Here is a 23,188-nt window from a genome sequence, read left to right as displayed (position 1 = left end):
TTTTTTTTTTTGCATTCATCGTTAGCATTTTCAAAAGCTAAAGGTTCAATTAAAATTTCTCTAGCAGTTGGATCTGATGTTGTTCTTGTATAGCTGTTGTTAATCTTTAGAAAATGTCAGTTCAAGATCCATTTAAACCCTGGGTTATCTTTGTAAATGATTCAGTTCAGCCCTGTTGTTCAACTTTTCCTCAAGCATTGAAGGCTATTGTATGACACTGTTCTAGGACACTATCATCAAAGATAATCTGTACTCTTAGTTCACAGTACAGACCTTTGCCTAGTAATTGATCCTTGGCAATATCGATGTCTCTAGTCCTATTTTGTTGCTACCTGATGAAATGGAGAGTTGTTTCTTATTTGGATAAAAAAATAAACCTCAAAGGCATTTTCTTAACAAAATATAAAATGAGTTCAATTATTTGTGTTCCTTCTGAGGCTAAAATACTGTTGTGTTTGGTTCACCCTGTGTTACTTAGAAACATGCCATCATTTGATTATATACTCCAGGATGAAGCTATTACTGAAAATAACAAAATCTGCCTCTCCCCAAAAAGCTTTTGCCATTTGATACAAAGTTTTATTTTTGCTATTGAAATATCATCTTTTACTTTAGGTGTTTTGCTCGCTTCCCTGGCTGTCTTGAATGAGTCACTTACCAATGTACTTACGAAAATCACTATTCAATTTACATATGAAATAGACTGATAATGTTTGTGATGTAAAAATATAAAAATAAAATCAATTTTAAAAGAATGATGGAAACCAAAGACATGTGTTAAACTCCAGATTCAATAATATAAAATATAAAGATTTCCATTACAAAATATCCTCCAAAGTTCTCTTTGTATTATGGAGAACAGTAAGTCATTTCCTATAATGCAATTCCTGAGTACTCATGGATGGTCGTATTGATTATACAGCACATCCCCTGTGTTGTCCTCACTGAATTTTCATTTGAGTAGCACCAGGAGGCAGCTATTGGTATCATTGATGGAATATATTTGTGTATAAAATATTTTCTAATAATGGAATTTATGTACCTAACCTAAGGAAATCAAAGTAGCTTTAACATCAAATGTCATCCTAATGTTTCATCTAACATAACAAGGGCACATTAGATAACAGATTACATACACACTCATCTGTATATTTGATTGTTATTGACGTCTTCATTTGTGAAAGTTAGTAGATTATGCACAATGTATAAACTGCTTACAGCTCTCATCCTGAAACAGCATTTAGTAATATATTATATAGGATTTTACATATATACACAATATAGATATATAAAATCATATATATGTATGTGATCGTATATATAAAAGATCTATACAGTATCTATGTAAAACATGTGTATATATTTTATAATATATATATAAAATGATTGATGTGAAGTTCTGTCCAAAACAAGTAATGTGATTATGAGACATTTAAGAATGCTTTCCAAAATAAAAACATGTAGACCAAGGTAGAAACTTCTGGTTGGAGTCTGACAGATTAATGGCTTGAAAGTCATGGTTTCTTCTCATGCAACAAGAAAAAATGCTGAACGAACAGAGTATCAACTCCTATTTGAGACTATGAAAGTCATGATGCTACAGAACAAATTGTCAGCTACAGTCTGGCAGAGGAAACAAATTCTTGAATGTTGTGTTGACCAGTAATTTCCCATTATTAATCACAGACAATCACAGATCCAGAAAGTAGAGAGAATTCTAAGCATGGTACCGAACACATACAAGTCCACTGTACAGCATATGCAAATCACATTTAAAAAGCAGAAGATTAAACATTAAGAGAAAATCCTGAAAGAAATCACAGGAAGTAATGGCTTTATGTACACACACAGTTCCATTCCCCTACCCCCTTTCATTACCTCCACGAAGGTGCTCACTCTCCCAACCTCCCTCTCCCACCTCAGCACCTTGGCATTCCCCCACACTGGGAAAACGAGCTTTCACTGAACCAAAGTCCTCTCCTCTCATATATGACGGAGAATGACATCCTCTGCTGCATATTCACCTGGAGCCATGGGTCTCTCCATGCAAACTCTCTGGTTAGTGTTTTAGTCCCTGGGAGCTGTGGTGCGTTTGATTAGTTAATAATTATGTTCTTCCCATGGGTTAAGACCCTTTCAGCTCTTTCAGTCCTATTGGCTAAAAGCATACTGGAGGAAAAAATCCTGAGCTGCTAAGTTTCTTAACTTAGATCTGACACAGGAGGGAAGCAGTTAAAAATTTGACCTAGGGTTTTGCCAGTGAAAGTTATTGAAGCATATTATTCAATTGTTAATTTATAGATATTTGCTGTGTAAGACACTGATGAAGATTTGAAGAGGCCAGGGAGGACTTGGGACAGAAGTCTGGGAAATGTGAACCTTTTACAGAACAGTGAGAAGACAACGAAATGACAAGATATTTGAAGGGTAGAAACCTGGGACTTAGAAATTTAAGGAATCTGTGTAAGACAGAATCAAAAGCAGAGATCAAGCTGAAGACTAAAAATAATTTTCTAATTAATGCTGATGAAATTTCAATTAAGTGATTAGTCAGGAAAGCAGCTTGCGGAGACAAGAAGATTAAACAATTATCTGTTATCAAATTGTTATGTGAAATGGTAAATGAGGACACAGATACTAGACATGTAGTGCATCATTCAAGAATTTCATTCCGGGGACCAGAAGGAGAGGCCAAGGTTGTTTCCCATCACACATGTGGACTCATAATCATCCCAGACTCTTGTACCATGCCTTGAGGTGCCCTCCTCTGGTGTTTCTGGACATTTGTGTTTGCACAGATAGACACAAACACACATACATATAAGTCTAAAAGTTGTTTTCTTTTTCCCTTTTCTTTTCTTTCTTTGTTTTTAAAAATAGCATCACATTATGGAAATAAGACTCAGAACAGATAGTCAGGTTTATACATATCACAATTGTATCTTCCTACTGTTGTTGTTGTTTTGATGCTAATGAAGAAAAGTGACCTGAAAGACTCAGATAACTAAGGTGAAAACAGTTAAGCTGAAAGTTACCCAGATTTCAAGAATGTTCTTCCTAAACTAGTATTTTGACCATTGGTGAGAAAGTGCTTAACCTTGATTAAGTCTTAACTGGCCTAGATTTCACAAACAGCTGCTTCCCTGATCAATTCTTGAGAATCATCTTTCCACCATCATTCCAGATAATAGAAAGCATTTCCCACATGAGAACAGTTTACGACCCTCTCTGATTACAATGTGCAAATATCATACTAGTGCAGATGTTCATCTCACAAACTTCTGTAATTGCCTTCTGTAATTGTTCCCGGAAAGTGTTCTCCAAAAAGTGAGCTTACAATATGATGATGGGAATAGGGCTTCCATTTACATTTCCCGTTAGTTCTTGTGAACCTGGGGCCGTGGAGAGGACTGCATCTTTGTGGAATGGTTGCCAGATGGTTTAGTAATACTCTCCCCTCAGGCTTCAGGAAGCTTTCTGTAATACTTCCTGACTTCACAGGCTGAGCTTTCCACTGGACTGGAGGATCAACCCTGGGCCCCTGCACATGCTAGATCAGTGTCCTGGGATTGGGGTACGTCATCCCTGCAACCTCCAGCATTACTTCATATTTTTCTTATGTTACAGTCTTGTGGTTTGTCTGTGATGCTGGACCCAGTCAGAGAAGCAGTAGGAGCCTGGGAGTCAAACGTAAATCCATAGTCAGTGGGAACAGAAATGTTTTATTTTCACAATACCGTAATACCATTGGAGTAGAAATCTCTCAAAATGACACGTCCAAAGACTTCCTGAGTTATAAATACAGATTCTGTTTTAAAGTAAAATACCTTGACAGTTGTTGACAGAAATAGAGCACAGTTGACCTTTATGAAATGTTACTTTACTAATTAACCTCTGCCCATGTTATTTAAAAGGTTTGTTAAGTTGGTAATTTTCATTGCTTACCATCCATTTTCTTTCTAATCCCAATGCTTTATTAAATTTAACATTCCATTTTAGAAGTATGTGTTTTCTTAAGTTTAGTTTCCAAAATGTGTAGTATTTTTAGAAATTTATAAAGTTTTCAGTGCCACTGGGAATTGAAGACAGCAATGGTTTTACTGCTGGTTCTAATAATGTGACTTCTACAACCCATATTCTGGTTGTGCATTTAATACATGTATAATTTGAATTTTTGGAGTTGGTGGATGGTACTTATGTGAAGTTATTTGTAAACATCTTTTCCTGGCTGTCTTCCTGTGATATCTAACTTGTTTCTGTTATCCTGTGGTCCTTACCTCTGCTCTGCTTTCCAATGTCTCTACTGGGAGGGTTTCTGCTCTGTTCATTCTTGGTGGCTTTTATGATGCAGAAATAGAAGAACTAGGCAGGGAGGCACTTAGAAGAGCTCCTGGGATGACAGAGACAGAGGGATGGGAGTAGGATGGATGAACTATACATTCTAATAATGATGTCCAGGTATACAGTTGAAGGTCTCTGCTGTGCATTTTTATGTACTGCAATATTTCTTTTGGATCTTTGCATTATTCTAGGGCTATTTTATATGCATCCTGTGATGTATGTCACATGATTGTCAAATCTTTGGGGGGCCAATATTTTGTTTTCTGTATGTGTTTTTCTATATTCTTGCCAGATTATTAATGCATCAAGCACATCACAGCCAGGTTCCACTTCATGTGAATGATTAGCATAGTATGGAGGGGGTGGACATAGCAAGTCACAAGCCACATGCAGTCTAAAATGGATGACTGTGCAAGAATGACTCAATATGCAGAGACTGAAGTAAGGAAAAAAATGAATTCTAGTAAGCACACCAACATCTAAATTCTCACTCTGTTCAAACTAACAATAGGTGCTGCAAGGACTTTAGAAATAGAATCATGTTAGGTTATCATAGACATTATCAACCCAACTACTCATACAAAAATCTCTAAGAAGATGGAACAGTTGAAAATTATGTTTATATCTGTCATATAGTTCTGCACCATTTCTATAACAAGATGCCACAAAGGTCAATAGATTGGAAAAGAGGTTTCTATGTTCATGGCTTTCTGGAGATTAGAATTCTAAGCTCAAGATGTTTTCAGTTTATGCTGATTATAAAATGATAATATCTCTCTCTCTGTCTCTGTCTTTCTCTCTGTCTCTCTCTATCTCTGTATCTCTCTGTCTCTGTGTGCGTGTCTCTCAGTTTGTGTGTGTGTATGTGTTTCTGTCTTTGTCTCTGTCTCTGTCTCCTTGCATGCCCAATCTGGCCTTACTATTTCTGTCAGCATTCTGATGTTTATGACAGCAAATTCATCACAAACAATTATCCATATTTGTGTTCTTTAGCAAGAATTCCGTATCCTTATAGAGTTATCAATCATTACATGATTTTCAGCTCCAGTATTTTCTCATTTTATCCAATTATATCTGCAATAACCCCACTCCAAATAAAGTAACACATGATTCTAGAATAAAGATTACAGTGTGTGAATTGAGGAAGAAATAAGCATATTCTCAACAAATAAGCATTATTAAAGTTCTCTGGAAAGGAGAAATTTATTCATCATTGATAAATATCATCATTTTCTTGCTTACAGATGTTTCTCTATTAAAGCTAATAATATTCTCTAATATTTCATTAGATCTAATTTCTTCCTAGTATTTGAAGAACATTTTCCTTAGTAATTTTCTTTTTCTTGCATTTTAATTTCTCACAATATTTCCGTGAACCTATGAATATTTTAAAACTTTTATAAACTATGCATTCCTCCTCTCCTTCATCCTCATTATCATATTAACCATTGTGGTCATCATTTTCATCAACACCAGGATACTACCAGCATCAATAGCAGAAAGCTTCCTTCTCAGTCCTAAGATCTATTAACTACTTTAGGGACAGACTGTTTCATAGGAATTCATGAGCTGAAGTCACAGTGCCTTGTATCACAGTATTAAGAGCTTGGCTACTGAAAGTTAAGTTTGATTAAATCTAACTAGACTACAAAGGTTTTCCTCTCTTGAATGACTAGCCCAGGCCTGGTAGGAGTTGGCTAGTTCCCATGAGCACTTCTGTATAAAGATGACACTTCCTAGATTCTTGATGACTAGATGGTTACATACATTCTCCCAACAATATGTTACCATTGTCCTGAAACAGTTGTCTAAATTTAGAATGTGCTTGGGACCTTGTACTTTTTCCTTCAGAACTGAGCTAAATTTCTTTTCTTTATAAATATCTAGTTTTCATATAAGTTGTCATGGAAACTGAATATGCATGAAAACAGCTAATGTTCTTCATGTTTTCTATTAACATATTTCTTGATGAAAGCTGGCATGTTGCCAATTGCACAACTATAGCTTGCTAGTTCATTTCTGGTACGTTTTAAGGTAATCTGTAACAGTGGATCTTCTTCCCACCAAACAGTGCTATGCTGATGTCAGTAGTGACTGACACTTGTGATCACTAAAACAACTGTTCAGTCTTACTTTACATCTCTATTGTATTTAAATTTATTGAACCCTCCTCTTATGTTTCCTTGCCTAATCTATCACGTGATATAGCTCTCCTGATTTTCTATTTCTCATGATATTATCTTCCACAGATTCACAGGTTCTTACGTTGTTCTACTGTGTTGATATTTTACTGATATTTCATTTTTTAAAAATTTTCAGTATGTTGATAACTCTTAAACCATGACTTCCTTTTTACCTCAGACACTTGAAGGCGGTATGTCAGAATGTTAGTGTTATATTTTGATAAATATTAGATTGTTAGTTGTAACTAATTTATGTAAATTATTCGAGAGAAGCTGCCATATATCATCTTAGAGAATCAAATGAGTCTTCTCTGATGGCCTTAGATCAATGATGTGTATTCTATAAGTTTTTGTTGGTGTTCTTCTATCCTGGATGATAAAGGATACTTTAATGATTACTAATTAACAATTCATATATATGTATGTTTATATATATAATTATATATAAATAATGTAAATATATATATATATAATTTCTCAAGAATTACAATTTCTTGTATATGTAGCTATGAGTAGCAATCACTTGAAGACACTGATGTGAGTGCTGTTGCTACCCATTGCTGTCTCTGAAAGGACCAAAGCATGACCTTCGTTCCCCTCCCCACTGTGGACTTTTGCCTTTTGTTCTGTGCCTGTAACCTGTTTCTTTGAATAATGCTCATTGCCTTTGTGGAGATTATTGTCTGACCTCTCAGACTGATGGAAATTACTAAATAAATCGTGTCCACAATGTCTGGCATTTTTATACAGCACAATGATGAGCTTTCAGGTGTTTGATACCCGCAAAATTCTGTCATTATGAACAAGTCTTTGAAACTGGACTAAAGCAATGCTCAGTTTTGTATTTTATATCAGGACCATAAGTCAGTATGCCATGGAACAGGATACTATGAATATTTTAAGATCTGTTTAAAATAGCAAAGTCTGTCTAGCTTTTATTCTCCCTTATCGATAGATAAATTCAGAAAGGCATGACTCTCACCTGTGCTTTTTAAATATCAAAACATATACACACATGCAAAGTATCCTTAGTTTTTACTCATATTGTTGCAATGTCTAATGGAGATGTACATGTTCAAGAGCCAAGAGAGATGCCTTTGCTCTCTTGATGCAGGGAGATGATAGAGGTGCCACTACCACATAAACAATCTCCTGCTGGCACTTTTATTAAAAATGAAACTCAAAGTTTCTCCTGATGGTAGAACACAGCACATTGACACACCAAGCTGAGAAGTAACACCTGGAACTCTGCTCCTGTTACAATGAGCAAAGGCTGCTTCATAGGGACTTGCAGAGGTCTCCCTGAGAATGTGTGGTAGTAGGCAGTAGATGAAGGAATCAGCCTGCTATAGCAAGTTCCAGGTGGCATTTGATGAAATAGAAAACAAGTGTGCTACATGCTCTTTTGGAGAATAGACAAGTTTCATACTTTGATTATGTTTTCTTCTTTCCATAAGCTTATAAATTCAGTGTACTTTTCAATTTCTTACTCATGAAACAATATAAATAAAGAAGATTCCCTTTCTTTAAAATGTGAGAGAAATGTGGCCTGGAAACATATTCATGTAGTCTAATACAGTGTTCTATCGTGCATGTGGTTCTTAGCTACTGAATGTATTTGAGAACTTAGTAAATGGATTGTGAGGATATCTGGGAAGTTTCATAAAGTGGAAAGGCATAGATATGACTCAGATTTGATCTGGTGACATTCTTACATTTTAGATTGATAGAAGCCAGTGGTTTTCTAAAAACACATCTGAAGTGGGTGGGCAGTGAACAGCTTTCTAAGTGACCAAAAATAGCCCAGGATAAATCTGGCTCTAGTTTGAAACACTTTACCACTCTGCAATATCAAAGTTAAATCATTGTACCCAGGGCATATTCCTTCACTGATCTACCTTCCTTCGGGAACATTCAATCACCTTTGATAAAAGATAGAAATTTTAGTATGGTGCTTTATTTTATTTTTTACCACATTTACTCTACATCATGGGCAGGTACATGGAAACAACTGTTCATGTGACTTAAACTGTACGATTTTATCCTATTTGTCTGAGAAAATAATAATAGTGTCTGACAAGCCAAGATGCTTGAGGATATTTTCTTCCCCAAGAACTTCTACCAAACAATTTCAGTAGGACAATATAAATAAATATGAACCTCTTGATAGCAATTTATTGAAAAGCTTATTTCTGTTGGCTTCACAGACTTCTCTTGGGGAAGTTTTAAATTGACCTTGATGATACCCATGGGCCTTTAGAAGAAAAGAAACTAACTTGGCATATCTAATAACTTGTACTGTTTTCCTGAAATCCTTGTTTATATTCCTTCTGCCATAAAATATAGCCAATTTAAAATGTCTTCAGGAGCTTCTAATATCACATTTACCTTTGAAATTTTGTCTTTACCAAAAGATTAGATGAAACAAAGACTACAGTGGTAAAAGTATTCAGCAGCAATTTTGATATAAACCACGACTTAGGTTAAAATACTCTCCACCTACTTTATAAACAGAGAAAATAAGTGGCTACAGCATATTAAATTCAATGAGTTCACTTTCATTGTTGCTTGTGTGAGAACCTATATTCAAAATAGATATTGACTACATTTTGGAAATAATCAGTCTACATTTCCTACATCTATCTTTACAATTTTTTTTCAGCGTATACTAAATAAAAATAGGAGTGTAATAGGTTTTATTGAGAGGCTGGTGGAGATAATTTCAGGTTCTTGGTATTCTGTTTTTATCATATTTAGAATTTTCTCAAGTTTGTTTTGTGTTTTGAATTTTTGTGCTTATGCCTCCTTCATCTCAGAAATCTACCATTATCTGAAATAACTTGTTAAAAATACTACTAGAGTAAAAGTGACTCTATGTCAAGTATTTATGAATTGCAGAACATCAACACAAATACTAGGCACTGGGAGCTTTTCGGAGATGAAAATGTCTAAGAACTCTCTGTTTATTTCTAAAGGAATTATTTAGAGATTAAAAAAATGACAATATCCCAATATTCTCCTTCAGCTGTGGAATGTCTGATCAGATGTACAATTGTTTTAGAAGCCTACACTGTTTCCTGGATTGATTTACAGGCAAATACAACTCATTTTAAAAATGAAGTTACTAACACGTTCAGGGTCAAAATTAATAAATACTGTTTTCTTTATATAAGTCACCAATTATATTAGGTTTTTGCATTTTTGTTTATGAAACATAACATCTCTAATAAATATCAGAGTAACTTACCATGATTATAATATCTGACAAACATTTACTCAAATAAAGAACAATAATATTTAAAATAATGACTGATTTTATTTGGTAATATATTGTGTAAAAGAATCAAAGAACACTTTTTCTGTGGATTGGCCTCATCTTGTCTCTGTAAACACAGCCTCCATCCCCAATCCCCAACTCCCCTTCTTGACCAGATTTGCATACATGCATGCCTTATCAAAATGGTTGGGATTAGACATCACTCTGATTATTTTCAGATTTCTTTATAAAATTACTCCAAGATAAGAATCACACATTTGGAATGTTGGGTCATCACTTCAATCACTATATAACAGCAATTACTTAGTTCTTTAATTTTCACGATCACATATTGATTCCCAGTACTACAATAAGTTGATAATTATTGTTATTGTCCTACTGCCCAGGTCAAAGAACTGTAGATCAAAGAGAGTGATGAGAGAACTCCAACAAAGTCCCTGCAAGTTCTTATGCTCTCTAATCTCATGCTTGCTCTCCTCCCTGACATATTTCTGTTGTTTCTTTTTTGTTTTTTGTTTTTCTCACTTACTCACAACATTCTGTTTCATTGGCTCAATGAAATTGTCTGTGTGGATAATATATTTATCTTGTCTTTTGACCTCATTGTTACAATGGAGAAAAAGTCTTGTATGGTGCAAAATAAAACCTGGACAGAAGACAGGAAGTTTATATATAAACATATCATGTTAACTCATGAAAATATGAAGTAGTATTTTAACTTCTGGAAAACAATTATGTTAAAATATTTTACCTGAAGAATCATCATGGGGAATTGTGAGAATTGTATATTATCTGTTTTTTTGTTTGTTTGTTTGTTTAAATTTAAAACTTTAGCACCAGGCCAGATGAAAAGAGAACTTACAGTTTCTACTTGCTTTTTGCTTTTTGAAACTCTTAATTTTGTTTACACTATAAAAAAATTAGGGGGTTCTAAAAGTAGGCAAGATTATATAATATATAAGACTCAATTCAAAACTGAATTGAGGACAAATTTTCCAAATTTATGACAGTCTAGCTTTAAGTTTGCTGTTTTATGTAAAAAAGTATAGAGTTAAAATAAACCAAGAAAATAAAATTTAAGTCACACAATAATTTTGTTTTTAATAATAATAGTATGTATTGGTGTACAGCCATGAGTCACCATGCACATTATCTCCAATGAGAATTGAGAGTTTGTGTTAAATTGTTTGACTCTATAATAATAATTATATTAATAGTAGTAGTAGTAGTAGTAATAATAATAATAATAATAATAATAATAATAATAATAAAATCCTCTTAAAACTTAGTGGCTAGAAATACAACTTTGCTTGTGCACAATTTTATACTTAAACCATTTAGAGCAATGGTTCTCAACATTCCTAGTACTGTGACCCTTTAATACAGTTCCTCATGTTGTGGTGACCCACAAGAAAAATATTTCTATTGTTACTTCATAATTGTAATTGTACTGAAATTATGAAACATAATAAAAATATTTGACATACAGGATATCTGATACTACTAATCTCCAAAGGAGTGAGATCCCATAGTTTATAAACTGCTGACAGAGAGTGATACAATCTATAAGTGTAGCTTCAATTTCTCAGGCAGAGATGATCTGGGGCTGCAAACCCACGAGGTTTTCTCTGGCTTGAAGTATCTCTGCTTTGAGCTATCACAGCTCGTAATTGATGCAAGTTGTTCTTTGGCAACTCACCTACTGACTGAGGAAGAACTTCTGTAAGACTAGAATGGAGACCTAACTACCTGGGGACTCCCATGAATGAAATGAGACATAAGAGATGTGTGTAAGAGTAAAAGGTGTTTTTTTTTTTTTAGTTCAGTGCACTGGGGTGGCCTACATCCAGAGGAGAGGCAACCCCAAGCATTCAGTCAATATAATTTTTATACACGTTGTAACAGGTGGGCTACAGCAGTAGTGACCAGGCATACAAGTATTGGTGGGAATTTTCTCAAAGCCTAGCCTACTGCCAAGATTATAGGTTTCTCTCCACACCTAAAAACAATATCTCATTACTGAAGTCAACACCTATACAACTAACTAAACAGTGAATAGCTGAGCTGGTGCCTAGGAAGAGCCTCCACCACTATGTTTCAGCATCTTTGTTACAGGAAGGTAGTCTGCATACTATCAAAAGAGAAATGTAAACACAAAGCCAGAAACCTTTTATTTACAGTGGTGTACTACCTGCAAGATATGCTAGAGCACAAAGCTTGTGGGAGAAACCAACCAATAACTGATTTGACTCAAAGCCAACTCTATGGGATGGACCTATATCAGTCACTATTTCAGTGATAAAGTATCTAAAACTATATAGTCCATTGACCTAGGGTAAAACAAAATGATACTGATCTAAAAACAGAAGAAAAACCAAACAATGTAGCAATGAAATTACTCCTAATTATATCTTGCTACACTCATAGATCAGTGCCTTGTTCAGCCATCACCAGAAAAACTTCCTCCTGCAGCACATTATGCAGAGACCTAGTTCTGGGGACTGAGCTAAGAGTTCTACTTCTAGAGTCCCAGGCAGCAGAAGTGAATGAGATACACTTCTTCCAACAGTGCCACACATATTCCAAGTCTACATAGCCTAATAGTTACATACCCTTTGGCCCTATGGGGCCTATTTTTATTCAACCCATCATGTGCAAATTAGACACAATCCAGTCAGAAATATTAAGGAAGCACAGAATAGAGAATTAGTACTAATTTTGGCTCTGTGCGTAGATACTTGGAGCATTGAAGTCTGTCCTCTTAGGACAGTGGGAATGATGAATACAGGTCTGGGCAAGAATGCCAAATGAACGAGAAGCTGGCATGTCCACAGACAATTCTGTTTCTGACTCTGATCAGGTATAAGCTGTATTCATGATTGCAAGTTTTTGAGAAGAGGATTCTGCAATGGATGGTTGTATCTGAAAAGTGCTAGCACATAATTCTAGGTACATTCTACATCTAGATATGCATGTAGAACCTGAATGTGCTTTCATGTTGAGAATATCAAAGTGGCAGTGATTCCTAGTGAAAGGGACTAGGTGAGTACCCTAGGCACATTATGGATGATGAGAGTGTAGCATGGCTGTGGTTTAAGAAAGTAGCTGAACGGTTTTGCAACCCCATAGGAAGTATCAACCAACCAGACTCACCAGAGCTTCCAGAGACTAAACCACCAACCAAAGAGCATACATGGAGAGACTCATGGCTCCAGTTGTAATGTAGCAGAGGATGGCATTGTCTGGCATCAATGGGAGGAGAGGCCTTTGGTCCAGTGAAGGCTCAATACCCCAGTGTAGAGTAATGCCAGGGTGGGGAGGTGGGAGTAAGTGGGTGGTGGGAGAGCACTCTCATAGAGGCAGGGTGACATGGATAGGATAGGGAGATTCCAGAGGAGAAACAGGGAAAGGGGATAGCATTTAAATGTAAATAAATAAAATATCCAATAAAAGAGAAGAAAAAAATAACATTTAATTACAGCAAGAGAACCAAAGTAATTCTTGTAGAGTGTAATTCTATTATATCAATTATGTGAATCCAGAAAATATGAAATAACAATAATGCCTCTCTTTCTTCTAAAGCATCACAATGTTGAAAACTAAGTTCCAAAAGGAAAACTTTATCATCTGTTTAAAATAAAAAGTATATGGAGAAATACTCATGAAATGCACAGCATAGTAACGGTAACATAAGCTTTTCTTTTGTTTTGCAATTTAGCAGTATGTAAGTGAATATCGCATCATAGAAAAAACTGAGTTTTGTTCGCTGTGTGAAGTTGACCTTTTCTGTGAAAAACAAAGAGAGAGGACTGAGCATATTCTACTTTCTCTTTGATGTTTTGTAGGATATAATGAAAGACGAATGCTCGATGCTGAGGCTGCAACTGAAGGACAGAGATGAGCTCATTTCTCAGCTTCAGGCAGAGCTGGTAAGTGGCTGAAATGGTTACTTTCAGGGTTATTTGCTATAAACCTTTATCTATTGACACTGATGCTGTTATTTATGTTTGATGACTGATTTAATATGGCTATCGTTTTTATCATCCTTTAGTAATAAAAGCTGTAGTTCTTTGGTGACAGGATGGAAAGAAATTGTGTTTTACATGTATAATAATTTACACACTTCTAGAAAATGCTGAAATCATTTAGTTGTATCTATAATAATAAAGGCTAAGTCTGCATTCCATTTTGCATACTGTGATTCCTGCTCACACTGAAATACCTAGAGAGAAAGTTTACAATATGAAAGAAGGCATTTATTATTTTTGCATAATAAGCAGGTCTTAAATTTATTTTCACAATCACAAAATGCAGCTTTTTATCAATCCTTTGTAGATTTTCAATTAATGCACAACACTCACAAAATACAGAATACCTCTTGTTTATTTTGGTGTTAAGGTTATCATAGAGAAATATTAGGAATCAAATGTTTAGAAGTTAGCGTTTGCTATGTTGAAGAACAATGGGCATTGTTTTTCTTGATGTTTTCATTTATAAACATCAACAGAAACAATTTAAAATAGATAATAGTACTATGGATGTAAATGCAAATCACAAAATCATAAAATATGAATTAAAGTGAGGATGTTAATCCATCAAGAATTTGTAAAATACTGACAAAATAAATATTATAAAATATTTATAAAATGCAATTAAATGACATAAGTGAGTGCAGAGACTAACATGTGTCTGAGTCCTACTCACATACTATCACCAGTGCTCATTATTAGAACATTTTATGGATCTATGCAGCTGAGAGTGTTTTACTGTCACTTGACCCTTATTGAGGATAGGGGTTGACAGTCCCAGACATGTGCATATGACTTCACAAGCTGCTAAACTACTATGTGAAAATAGAGACTCATTCACAGACAAGAGGAACACTTTCTGCATTCTAATAAATACCCCATTTCAAGGGTCAGCAGAATATTAATAATACAGACAGTATCTATTATGTAACTAAAAAGTGTATGCTTTGGATAATGGGTTAAGCCCATGGGAGCTCTAGTTGGTTTGGTATTGTTATTCTTATAGGGTTGTAAATCCCTCCACCTCATTCAATCCTTTCTCTAACTTCTCCATTGAGGACCCTGTTCTCAGTTCAGTGGTTGGCTGTAAGCATCTGCCTCTGTATTTGTCATGAATTGGCAGGGCCTCTCAGGAAACAGCTATATCAGGCTGTCAGCATGTAATTTTGGCATCTGCAATATATTTTCTGGATTTGGTGTCCAAATATGAGCTGGATCTCCAGGTATGGCAGTCTCTGAATGGCCTTTTCTTCAGTCTCTACTTCAAAATTTGTCTCCACATTTCTTCCTGTGAATAAGTTTGTTCCCCCTTCTAAGAAGGATTGAAACATCTGTGCTTTGGCCTTCCTTCTTTAGCTTCATGTGATCTATGAATTGTACCTTGGGTAATCTGAGCTAAACTACTATTTAAGGAGTACACATGGATGGACCCATGGCTCCAGCTGCATCTGTAGCAGAGGATGTCCTTATTGAGCATCAGTTCGAAGAGAAGCCCTTGGTCCTGTCAAGGCTTGATTCTGCAGTGTAGGGGAATGTCAGGGAGGTGAGGCAGAAGAAGGTGGGGACCTACACTCATAGAATCAGGGGTGGGCATGGAATAGGAGAGGGACTTATGAAGGGGGAACCACGAAAGAGATAGCATTTGAAATGTAAATAAAGTATATCTAATAAAAAAGTGTATACTTAATATGTCCCTCTAGGTCAGTGGTTCTCAACCTATTGTCATGACCCTTCAATACTGTGACCCCAAGGCCATAAAATTTTTATTACTATTTTATAACTGTAATTCTGCTGCTGTTATGAATCATGATATAAATAACTGATATTCAGGATATCTGATATATGATCTCTGTAGCAATTACAACTCACAGGTTGAGAACTGCGGCTCTATGCATATATTGTAACCAAGCTTTGTTTGCAGGACATAGAAAAATGTCTCGGTATTTAGCAAATATCTAGTACAAAGACCTATTGTCATATGGAGTAATCAATCTTAAATAGCATCTGTTATTAGCTGTTATTAGCTATTATCTGTTAAGATCAGCTGTTCTGTAACTTTAACCAGGAGAGCTTATTTTCAATAATTAAATCCAAAAAAAAAAATTGTTCATTTTTCTTCTTACCATCAGTTGGATCAGATTTAAAACATAGAATGTCCAAGAAACATACTTTTCTTTGTTCAGTGAAATGAGAAAAAAAATCATTACTTCCAGAGCCAGTTCTACAACTATGATTACAATAATTCAGTGGCCCTCCCTCCAAAGACAGGGCTTGTCTAAATTGGCTACTTACCCTTGAAATTTTCCACAGTAATAATCATGGCACCATTTCAATGTCTGGGCTGCACAGTTTGCATAAACATGCAGGATGTTTTAACAAAAGAATGATGTTACATTTTGTAGTGAAATTTGTTTTGGTAAAAAGATTTTCTGAAGGTACTGAGAAAGTGTGATGATTTAGGGAAACACGCTAAAAAGAAAAAAAAAAACAATTCAAACTAGATCTGAAGAATTCATGAGGCACCCAAGTGCATAGTGATAAGTTATTTCTCTGCCACCGGTGAAATGAGCCAATTCAAATCAGATTAGTTTATATAAAAGACCATTTTATTGGGAAACTGCTCTTGGGTTCACTGGCCACTGGATTTAGTCCAGGGGAGTTGCCATGTGAAGGGAGGGGAGTGGGAGAAGAAAGCAGAGAGAGAAAAGAAAAGGGGAGTGGGTAGGGAGATAGAATGAAAGAGAGAGAGAGAGAGAGAGAGAGAGAGAGAGAGAGAGAGAGAGAGAGAGACAGAGACAGAGACAGAGACAGAGACAGAGACAGAGACAGAGACAGAGACAGACAGACAGACAGACAGAGACAGAGAGACACAGAGAGAAAATGAGATAAGAGATAGACAGAGACAGAGACAGACAGATTCAGAGAGAATATGCCTTTATGACTTAAGGAGAACCTCTAGGGAAATGCCAGGGTTCAAGTCAGGTTATCTCAGATAGGGACTGAAGGATGCTGGCAGAACCTGGAGGCCAGATCTGTCCTAATATGTAGAATATGCATCTCAATTTTGTGACCCATGTAAACCAAACACAGGACTTTACAAACTGCTGCAATCAATGGAAGCTATGGGCCAAAGTGATTTGGTTCTGAAAAACAAGCAACTGTTTTGGTTTTTTGGTTTGCATTAGTTTGTTTGAGATGTGGTTGCACTCTGTATCCCACTTTGGCTTAGAATTTCCTATATATCCATGGCTGACCTCGAGCTCATGAAATTATCATACTTCAGTTTTTCAAGGGCAGACATCACAGGTATTAGTCACTACAGCAGGCTAGTTTGTGACAGTTTAAGGGATCAAATATAAAGTTCAAAGAACAGTTCTCCAGCTACTTGTTTTACAGATTTTACAACACAATGCTTTATAAGTACTGCATGGGTTTTGCAGCAAATATTAAAAAGCTGACTTAACCTTTTTTAAGCTGCCATGGTCTCACTCTGTGGTTGCTGCTATAGTGCAAATCCGAGCACACACATTTGGTCTTCACATCACTTGGCACCCCAGGCCTCCTCTAAGAACTCAGGCATGGTTCACTCCACCACCTGTTTCTGTCCTGGATGGATACGACCACCCTGGTGTGTTCTTTTACTCTACCACCCAACACAAGCGTGACTCCAAAGCCCGATAACTTTTCAAGCAGGTTAATATATTAAGTTCTCAATCTACAAACCCTCTACACAATAAGATTATATCCAATGAATAAAAATACAAACTGCGCTTCTATATGAGATAAAAAGACCTATCAAATCCCTTAAAATTATACATAACTGCCTATCACCAATTAAGTCCACCTGGATCTAAATTACCCTTCTCGAGCTCCATCTTGATTTTTTTTCTCCCCGTCCGTCTCTGTGTCCTGACTCCACTTCTTTTTCAGCCATTTCCAATAGCCATCTTTTCAATGTCAGCACAACGATACTATTGACATGCTAGATTGATTGACATTTCTGCATGTGATGGAGTTTCAAAGGCAACTTCTATTTCCACAGTAGATGTCAGGGGCAGCCTACATAAATTACTAGATATCTAATGTACCTGAAAGTGTTGTCATTTGAGCACAATTTCTTTAGAGGCTCCATATTAATTTTCAGTCCATCAGTGAAACTGTGTAAGAAAGCCTATGCATATACCCAGAGATCAGAAATCCTGCAGAAGAGAGAGCCCTTTTCTCTATGTCATAGTTAAGTATGAGAAACTGAATTTCTGGTTGTCTCTGGTAGGGAGCCTGAAACTAGATTACTAGCTTGGATGTGTGCCAATGAAGACTACCCATGATTGATGGCTGGCCATCTCACTACATACAGTGGGAGAGGGGGATAGTGAGTTCTATGGTCACTTAATCTGATCCATTAGAAGGCCCAATCCTGTGATGTCATAAAAGACACAGCCCAATGTACCCTCCTCCAAGAGGACCTACTGTGTGAATGAGGAAGGGCACAGTTCTGACCAGAGATCCTAAGTTGTGGTCTTGCTTGTTTATTGTTACTAATCAAGAAGCATTGTAGTCAGCAAGTTCTACTAAATATTTCATAAAGTATCACCATTTCTCTTCTCCATAATTGCTGAATTATTACCATGGCTTTCACTTCCTGCTTTCTGAGTTTGTAGACTATATAAAACATGAAGATGCTACAAAATTCAAACTAACCATTTGACTTCATGTTATACATTCATACTGTTTGAGAAGAGCATCCCATTTATGAACTGAGTTCCAAATGAGAGTGTATTTTCTATCTGAACAATCAATTTATCATTTTCTGTGTAAAAAGGAAGGGCAATAAGCAACTCGTTCTCTCAGGATCAATTTAAAGGAGTCTAATATTAATAACCATGAAATTTTCATGCATTACTTTATTTTATGAGCTTTATTGGCTTTTGACAGATAAAAGTAATGGTTTACATGATTTTATCCTGTCCAAAGGAATGTTAAATAGTAAAATATCAGCTTTTAGTGAGGTTATATACACCATAGGGCAACAAATTTGAAGGAAAAAAAAAAGGAGTCATACACTGTGGCACCTAGTGTTACAATGGAAAGAAACTGGTTGGCCATGGGAGCATCTACTCTGAGCTGTTTCATTCTACATCAGAGTCACCATGCTCTGCCAGAAGCACATCACAAGGAGAAGGGCAAGGCTTGGTTTCTTAAATAAGTGTTTTGTGTTGACTAGGATGTTAGGTGGCTTAGTGAAGTAGATCTTGTCTCTATATCTGTCCATCTGTATCTTTCTTTCTAACCTTCTTGCTCCTTCTACTCTCTATCCCTCTCCTCTTATCTCTATCTATCCCTACCTTATCTCTGCAGAGACCATATGCATATACCCAGGGCAAGTAGTTATCTGTGAGACAGGAACTGGCACTCATAAAAACCCAACTCTGCTAGCTACAGGGCCTCAGATTGAGACATCCAGAAATGCAGGTTACTATAATCTTGTATTTAAGCCACCCAGCCTATTTATGTCTGTCTGCTTGTATCGGAGGCACAGTCTTCATATATACACCAGGCTTGTCAGGCATTTGCTATGCAACCCAGGTTTTACTTGGCTTCATGGCTTTCCTGACTTTGCTTTTCATATGCTGGGAACATATAAAGCACTATTGTACCTGGTTTCACTAGGAACCTAACCTCCAGTTAATTCCAGAAAAAGAACAAAGCCCTGGTAGTTCAAATGAATAGTACATGAACTCTCCTACCTTGCCATAGTACCTTTTAACTTTACAAGCAATAATCTTCATCTTAAGAAAGGATAATGTCAGAAGCCATCTAAAGGATGCAACATTTTCTGAGAAACTTTATATATTTGAGCATAATCTCAAATGAACCGTGTTTTTATTCATAGTAATAAAATAGAGGGCATGGCATTACATGGGTCCTGGAGGTTTAAACTGAGGTTTAGCAACTTCAGCAAGTTCAAACTATGACAGCAAGTGAGGAATTAATGTCCTTTATCTTCCCACAGGCAGACATTTGCTTGAAAAGAAAAAAATGAAGTAATGTAGAGATCAAAAAGAACTGAATCTGTGTATTTAAACATGAGGATATATTTTCTTTGTAGGGTATATTGTGCATTGTGTATGTTGCAAAGATAACTCTATAACCCAGCACCTATATTTTAAGAACTTAATCATTTTTTCAATTAAGATATTAATGAATACACTATACATTATATACATTATACATATATGGTATATATTGTATATATTATAATATACAGCATACAGTATACAGAATATAATATATATTAGAACCAAAAGTCTAAATACAATAGCTGAATATTCACACTAATCAGAATCAGTCATAACTGGATGATCTTTTTACATGTTCATTTAAATTAACTTTATTAAACTATTATTGCAAACTGTATCTTCATGTGCTACAGTAAATCTGTAAATTTGTCATCAACATTGGAAGTAAAATGTAGCCTTGTGTTTTAGAGAATGGATATATTTTCATGGATACCTATGAATCATGTAAGTAGCTGCAGAATTCCCATAAATGGTTTCAGATTTGTGGTGAAAAGTGTGCTTTATATGATACAAAAATAAAATAATCTGTATTTTCCATTCTTCTATAGGTTAATTCAAAAGATTTTAAATAATGTGATGCTATTTACTTATAGAGAAAAATATTTTTTTTTTTACTCTGAAAAGGAAAATGTGTGTTGATCTGTCATGTATGCACTAGGATTTTTAGTAGTAATTTAGACACATACTGTTTATACTTGGTAAAATATCAAAAGAATATGTAGAGTTGATTTTAAAAGCAAAAGCATTATAAAAGTATCTCAAGATCTTTAATTTTTACATGTTCTATCTCCTCTGAATGGTTTCCTCATTTTCTACCCGATTGACTTGTAACGATATAAGTGCAGTCTTTCTGTTGTTTTTACATTACAAAATATTCATTTCCAGGCATAAGGAAAAAGGGTGCTTGCTATTCTGCATCGATTGCATTTCCCATCCTTGCACCCAACATTCAGCAACAAGCAGCTTAAGAGATGGGGGATTTGTTTGAGCTTATGGTTCTCTGACTGTATTCGAGCACATGCAGAGTGAATGGAGGAGTGCTACTGGGTGCCCTCCTCTGGGATGTAGAGAAGCGAAGGTGCACGCTCAGCATATTTTCCCCTTTATCTCATCTTATTCAGCCTGGGATTTCAGGCCATGGGACCACCCTGCCTACATTTGGAATTGGTATTTGTCTTTGGCTTTACCCCTATAGAAATGCCTTGAACTGTTTTTATTTTTTTTCTAGTCAATCTGTCAGTGGAGATTAACCACTATGGCTACCAAATATGAAGTCTATTATCCTGCAAGTGAATGAAGAGTTTGCGACGATTACTATGTCCTATTTATGCTATCAGTTTCTAAGTCAGCCACCAGATATTTCAGCGTAGGACTGCAAGAATCTTCACTGAGTTAACACTATGGAAATAATAACATAATTGCCTGAAAGTCATCTTATTTATTATTTCTTTGTACTAAAACCCTAAACATCCCCTTAGAAACATTAGTCTGTGCATGTGTGTGTGTGAGTGTGTGTGTGGGCATGCACATGCTTGGGTGCATATCTCATTTCTACTAATTCTAGGTATTTAAACTCTACATTGACAACTTATTGTGTAAGTGTTCCTTACTTTGGTGTATAATAAATTTTAAAATAAAAGCTAGCTAGGAAGAATTTCAGTTATAGAGATGAAGCAAACAAAATCAACTGCGTATTTTCCTTGTAGCTGATTAAGATATAACTACGCAGGCATAGCTAGGCTTCAATATAACTGATAAACTGGCTGCTGTAAGGAAGGGTATGTCAGCTATGGACTCAAAGTTAGCAGCGAAGGAATGGAATTTCACTTACTGAATCCCATCACTTAATGGAACTATTTGGGGTATTTGTTTAAAGTCAAGAGTTAAACTGGTGACACTGGTGTTGTGGGTAAAAGTGTCTTATGCGGGTCCCGACTATGTGACCTGGTTTTCCAAAATCCATATGGTCAGAAGAGGTGTGCTATGACCTGCACACATGCAGTTGTGCAGCACTACTTACATTTTAAAATTTTGCACATATGTGCGAACAAATAAGTAAGAGTACTTAAATTTAAACAATTAATGTACCAATAAATGCACATGGAGACAGCCATGGCTCCAGCTACATACGTGTAGCAGAGTATGGCATTGTCTGGCAGCAATAGGAGGAGAGGTCTTTGGTTCAGTGAAGGCTCATTTTCCCAGTGTAGGGGAATGCCAAGGCGCTGAGGTGGAGAGGGTGGTTGGGAGAGGGAGCACCTTCATGGAAGAAAGGGCAGGGCAGAGGAAGGATGGAAGGGAGGAAAGAGCCAACATTTGAAATGGAAATATATAGAATATCCAATAAAAATGATAAAAAGAGAGTACATCTTTTAGGTGATACATGAAAATGTGAATTTGTGCATTAACTATCCTACTGCACTTTAATATCTTCAAAATTGTTTTATGTTTTTCATTGGATGTATTCATCTTATGCACATACAAACACACACACACAAACACACAGAGACATATATATATAGATATATATGATAATGTTCTCACTAAAAATAGATACTCTGTATATTATAGAGAAGATTCAGTAGTTCCCACTTACTCTTGTCCTTTCAAAAATGCACTTATTAAATTTTCTGCTTTTCAAACTTACATTTACAAACTTCATATAAGTACTGGTCATTGTGCTCCTCTTCTGTCCACTGCTACTTATTTAATATAATGTATTGCAAATTATTTAATAATCAGTTTTTAATCCAGAAAATTGGATATTAAAATAGTTTTGGGCTCCCAACCCAGTAGTTCAACTGAGGTAAACACTTTTTCCTCCTGATAAAAGTCAATTCCAGAAAGCTAAGGAAAATAGAGGAGTTAGCAGAAGAATCTTTCATTTTATTCTGCTTTCTTCCTCCCATTCCAAGTAAATATAAAAGTGATGTTCTCATTTTAATGTAAATAAGCTACAGTTACTCACTTCTCAGACCGCTGGGAGGCCACTTCTTGAATACAGGCCAAAGTTGAGGATGATGTCTGCACTTGGGTCTCAATGCATGGGATGCTTAGGAGCTGTAGACTGAGAATTTTTGGAAATGTGAAGGCATTGAAAATACAGCATCTTGTGAAATCAAGTTACTATCTATAACATAAAGTGGGTGCTAGGAATAAAATTCCAAGAAATGCATATGGTTAATAACATTCTGTCAAGAATCCAAAGATAGGAATGTTTTCATTTTATTTAAATATATATTCAAAATTCAAATTGATTGAAATTGTACACCCTTGAAG

General features: G+C 35.8%; 1 protein-coding gene across 1 annotated transcript in view; it reads left to right on the top strand.

Moving 5' to 3' along the window:
• Positions 1-23,188, top strand: part of CCSER1 (coiled-coil serine rich protein 1) — a gene marked incomplete at both ends in the record, with an annotated part of 925,644 nt that overhangs the window by 347,565 nt on the left and 554,891 nt on the right. The window contains 1 exon segment of the mRNA XM_080931819.1: positions 13,647-13,730. Within this exon segment, the coding sequence (XP_080787945.1) occupies positions 13,647-13,730 (84 nt within the window).

The sequence above is a fragment of the Micromys minutus genome (genome assembly GCF_963924665.1).
Source record: "Micromys minutus genome assembly, chromosome: 18".
NCBI lineage: Eukaryota > Metazoa > Chordata > Mammalia > Rodentia > Muridae > Micromys > Micromys minutus.
Note: the sequence above shows the minus strand (reverse complement) of the source record. Positions and strands in the feature narration are given on the sequence as shown.